The following is a 5,615-nucleotide window of genomic DNA, read 5'->3' on the forward strand; positions in this document are numbered from 1 at the left end:
CCCGCCCCTCGGCGCTCGCCCAATGGGCGCGCAGGGTCGTTTGCATGTTTGCATATTTATTTAGATATTTGCATAGTGTCCGGGACATAAGGGCGGGCGGGCGCGGTGTTGGCCGTGCTGGGCGCTCCTCGGGGTGCCCTGTCCATCGCTGCGCTTTGGCGCCCTACTTCTGTTTTACTTATCGTAAGTTTTCGGAGAAAAAAAAACTTACTTACTTTTAAATTTTTAATTTTTTTTTTTCTTTTCGCGCCGAAACTTTCGTGCCCGTGGCAGGAGGCGAGATGTGGAGGAAGGCGTTCCTGGCCGCCGTGTGCCTCTGCCTGCGCTGGGCGGCTGCTCTCGGCGGTGAGTCCGGGACACGGGGGCACCGAGCTGCCGGGCCTGCCTGTTGCTCCTGGGAAACGGGGCTTGGGGGATGCGTGGTGGGAAAGGGGAGTTTGCAATCTTTCCTTTGTGAAGCTGTCCCTGGGAGCTTGGGATGCTGCGGGACCCGGGTGTCGCGGAGTGGGCTTGGAAGGCGCTGGAGAGCGACACTGGGGGTGGTGGGGGGGAACCTCCATCCTGATAGGAGAGACCTGGAGCCTGTTCCCTAGCCGAAAGTCAGGCACAACCTGCCGGGCTGGTGGCGTGACCTGTTGAGGTTCGGGATGTGGTTTTTTTCCCAGAGACAAGGTGGCTTCTGAGAGTTCCTTGCCCCAGCAAGGGATTTGCACAGCAGTAGCACCACGGTAAGGTCCTTTGGCTTCCTCTTCTGTGGGACTCATCTATCCCAGCATCCCAGCTTCGTACAGTTCTTGATCCCAGACAAGGCAAGGCTGAGTTTCATCGTTGTCGTGGTAATGTGTTCGAGATGTAGTTAAGCCTGTAATGAGCAGGATCCACTAGGGGAAAAGCGAACAGAGTGATTTACTCCCGTTCACTTATGGCTGTGTTTGCACTCTGCCTGTTGTACCTGCACTTGTGCATAGACATCCTGTCCAAGCTGTGGGGAGTGGAAGATGTGCAAATGGTGCTAGATTTTTACTAATGCTCTTTCAATCAATCATAATGTAACTGAAGCTGTTATGAACAAATTGACTAGCTTTAGGAGACCACTACTACTCAAACTTAAAAAAAGCTTTAAAGTATTGTTAGCAATGCCCTGTCACAGGCTTACTTTCTTACACTGATGTCCCACACATAGTAACTGTCTTTAAAAGTTTCTGGCCTTAGAAGAAAGGGTGGCTGTAGCTCCTAGAGCTGCTTTGTGATCCTAAACTGGAATGTATAAACTTCTGTATTTTCTGCTGTGGGTCCCTTTGTTGCTTCTTTGTGTACAGGGAAGCTGAAGGGAACTATTCAAAAGTAAGAGGATGGGCTGCTAGGGTACAGTGAAAAGAATGTATTCTAGCTTTGAATCCAATCTTGTGCCATCAGAGACAATCAAAACAATTTTCATCACAGTATCCAAGTTCTATACAGTAAAATAACTGTCTTCTCAGAGAAAGCTTTCATCCCTGCAGGAACTGATTTGCCACAGACTTACCAATAATTTCATTATTTCTTCTTAGGAATAGGTTGTATGAAAGCAGGTTGTGTGCTCATCCTAAAGCAATTCAAGCCTTTAGTTCCACGCTTTTCCATGCACAACACAGTAAAAAGTTTTTTGAAACCACAGCAAACAAGCGATCCAGCCCTTCAAGAATCCAGAGTATTTAAAAAACAACATAGAAAAAGACTTTCTAGGTGAAAAAAAATGCTGGTGTTCCTGGAAAAGATAAAAACGTTGCTAGAAATACATTCAAATCCTTATTTTACTGTGTAAATCCAGAGTCAGCATATTTACCCTGTTGTGTGATGTGAGCTGCTGGCTTTTTCTATGGTTTGTGTTTGGGATAGACATACCAGGGCAGCTGTGGCATGGCCTTTTGAGAAACAATGCATTTCTGAGAAAGCACAGAGGTAAGGCTCTCAGGCCTCAAGTTGTGCTGGAGATTAGCATGATCACTAGCACTCCTAAAAGTTTGCTGGAATCTCCTTTGTGCAGAAGTACTTGCGTGATAGGAGTTTCTCATGAATCCTTACCTCTGTATTACTGCAAAATCTGACAGTGGTTGCATTTTGTCTTCAGCTAATTGCAGCTATTCCAGAGGGACTGATGGGTGGCTAGATATCTGCTGGATTGTATTGCGAGTGTCCCAGCTGCAGCTGAGTAAAGATTTGTCAGGGAGTACCACGGAGAGGGGTGGGCACCCCTGGGTACAGTGAGAGAGCAGCAGTTTGCCAGCTGCAAAACTTGAGCTGGGAAGTTCTTACTTGGCTTCTGAAGTTGTGCACAGTAGCTTTCCAAAGGTATTGCTCTTTCCATTGGCCCCACCTGCGAAGTGAAGCAGAACGTACTCTCGGGCCTCTGCCATTGAGGAATACATAAATAAACATGAAGTTGTAATATTTTTGCAGCAAGGTTAAACAATAACCTGACTCGTAAGGTAGGTTTCCTGGGATTGCAACACACAGTAGTCTGCTTTCAGTTTGTAGAGTAGATCAAATTAAACGATAACCATTTCTGTGATATAGGCCCTTTGCTACAGCTGGCTGTGAGTTTGCTTCAGAACTCTTAGGAATTCAGTATGACTGATTGATGGGTGTTCCTAATGCTGATTGTCGGCTGAGGGAAGATTTAGCCCATTATATCTGGTAAATGTATGTGCAGATGTTTGCTGTTGTGCATGTGTGTGCATGCATGTCTCTTTGGGCTATAGAAAACACAGTCTAGCAGTATACTTTCTAAGGATCTTTGCACCTAGCTAATACTATTTGGATTTCTGAGTGCATAATGCTAGGAAATTGTTGTTTATCAAAGATTCCATTTTTAAAACCACAGCTTAGGTTCACTCATTCTGGCAAACACATTATTATCATATTTTGGCAACCTGTGTGATGTGGGCAATTTAACTTTTGATCAATATTCCAGATGTTGTTACTTCCTCAAGACTCACATTCTCCACCCAGCTGACCAGTGGTAAACAGTTTCACAGTCAAGCCAAGTTGTCCTGGGCTTCCTGTGAAAGAAACTTGAGACTGAATTCTCTTGACTGGTGTGTCAGAATGCCTAAAGTCAGTGAGATGCTTTCAAAATTGATAATTGATAGGAGTCCCTAACTGAACGGAATTTCACAAGTTGCAAGTCCAAAGTGTCACAAACTTTGGACAGGAAAAACAAAACTACTGACTTCCAGTTTGTAAGCTTCTCCCCACCACCCACACTTTCTTTGAGTTCTGTGAGGTTTTATACCTTGCTGCACAGGACAGCTTTTTTTAAAATTTTTTTTAATGGAAATTCATATTGTGCAAGTAGGGGTGTAAGAAAAGCATCAGAAAACTTTGTATAGCATGACAAAATGGTGAAGTTTTGGCAATGCAGCCTGAAAAGCCAGCTTCCATCTGGAATTGGTAATTTAATTCTGCTTCAGTTCTCTAAATAATCCCTTTGTAGGTCATGCTAACTGTGAGCACATAGCATAGACAGAAAACTTTATTTTACAACAGGTGCTTGTTTTTGTAACTATGTGCCTGGAAGCTTTGGCAATACACAACACATGCCTTTTTACCTTTGCTGAACTATGTCTGGGAAAGTGTAGTTTTTAGTAAAAGTATGGATTTCTTTTTTGTCTGCATGTGTTTACTTCCAGTCTTTTTTATTCAAAGCCCTTGTTTAGAAATGGGACTTGCATTCTTGTCATAAAAAGCTACTTCAGTATATCAATATCCATATGTGTATTTCTTGATATCTAATTTCTGTATCTACATTATGTAAAATGCAATCTTAATTCAGATAAATTTCTGTCCAAGTTTCAGAAACATGCTGAAAACTACCTATTTTGGGGTTTTCCATGGTTTAATTAACTTGAGTTAAAACATCTTATTAACTGAACTGTGGTGAGTGTGTACATTGGTTGTCTTTGCACCTCTTTGTGTAAGACTATAGGAATGAGGTCCAATGGTTCACTGGCTCAGGACATGATTACAGGAGACTTCTCCCTTTAAATCTCTGAGGAAAAGGTCTGTGGCAAAAGTGTGTGAATGACAAAGTTTGGTTCTGAATAATATGTTTAATAGACCAAGAAATACAATGAGATATGAAAGCAGAAGTGGGAAATGCTTTTTTCTGAAGTGATCTGCTGAACTGTGTGGTGCGTGTGTACAGACTGCATGTTCTGTATTCTGCAGGGGCTGGGATGTGAGGTGGTACTGCAGCATGTGTGCAGCACAGTATTAGGTGTAGACAAGATATCTTCTGCTCAGAGCTGAGGTGTTCCATGGTTTAATTAACTTGAGTTAAAACATCTTATTAACTAGACTATGGTGAGTGTGTGCTCTGAGCTGTATAGAATTTGCAAAGCCAAACTCAGGCAAATTCTGAGGAAGGCTTCTTGATGAGCACACCATAAAGAAGTCTGTAATAAACTCCACTACACACACACTTCCCTCATACAAAGGATATCTTGCCTGTTGGGAACTGACCGTATGTGGACATAAGATAACATGACACTTTTTGTGGGTATAAGATGATAACAGTAATTTCTTCTGACTTTCTAATCCTCATACAACATGGTTGAATGAGAAAAGTGGCTACCTGCCATTTCCCTAACTCATGGGCTCTTGCTTTGCAGCTGCTTCTTTCTTGGTGGTGGCTGTATCTCAGTGATTTTCTGTTCTCAAATCCCCATCAAAGATTGTTAGATTGAAACACGCAAATATGTGTGAAGCACTTAGCACATCTTCAGTGGCAGGTGCCACTGTACTGCAATCTTTCTAAGCTTCATGCACTTTTCCAAGCATACCCTTAAGTATAGTACACTTTGAATTGTAAATTTCCTATGAGCTTGTTTTCAAAAGAGCTGTGGTCTGAACTTACATGCAAATTCTAGCATGTGTTTGTAATTGAAAACACACTACAAGACAGGATATCAATGTAATTTAGATTTTGGATGATTATCAGATAAGTTTAATCCAGAAGGGAAATGATATCTAAGTATGAAAGGAAGCACTATTAACTAGTGAGCAGGTGGACTATTTTTTTCACCTTCCTGTACTAGGAGGGAATATACATAATTGAAAGTCCTAGCGTTGTATGCCTTACAATTGAAAGCTGTTCTTGTTCCTTTCAAGGTTTTAGTGATTCACAGCTGAGTGAAAAGTTATAGCTGATATTTAACCAACCACCCTTTGGGACTTTCCTTTCTCTGGCTAAAAAGTAACTAATGCAGGTCTAAAGATTTTTTTCCAAAAAAGTGTTTTATACTGTCAGTTGGTGACAAAGTTTTGAATATGCAGAAATAGAGAAAAAGTGCAAACATTTGGTTAGTTTGGTAAATTTAGCTTTCATTTGTGGGTAAAATGTTATATTTACCATTATGTGAATGCTTGTACTGGTAGAAGGACAGGTAAGGTCTATGAAAAACACATTTCTTTAGGAGGAAGGAGGCAGGAAGGGGGCCCTCAGTGTAATTATCCTGGATTAGCTGGCCAGCCTAGCACAGTCAAGGTCGAAACCTAAAGCTGAGTACTGCCTCTGTTCAGTGAATGGTTCTTGCCTTCCTGCATCTGCTGAGACAAGTGAGAAATCCTGCTGA

At 42.2% G+C, this 5,615-nt stretch overlaps 1 protein-coding gene across 1 annotated transcript in view; it reads left to right on the plus strand.

The window, feature by feature from the left end:
- Positions 1-111: 111 nt before the first annotated feature.
- Positions 112-5,615, plus strand: part of LPL (lipoprotein lipase) — a 16,344-nt gene continuing 10,840 nt past the window's right edge. Inside the window, exon 1 of the mRNA XM_005423581.3 lies at positions 112-345. Within this exon, the coding sequence (XP_005423638.1) occupies positions 282-345 (64 nt within the window). The 5' untranslated portion in view covers positions 112-281. The remainder of the gene's footprint in view (positions 346-5,615) is intronic.

This window comes from Geospiza fortis, unplaced genomic scaffold (genome assembly GCF_000277835.1).
Source record: "Geospiza fortis unplaced genomic scaffold, GeoFor_1.0 scaffold167, whole genome shotgun sequence".
Taxonomy (NCBI): Eukaryota; Metazoa; Chordata; class Aves; order Passeriformes; family Thraupidae; genus Geospiza; species Geospiza fortis.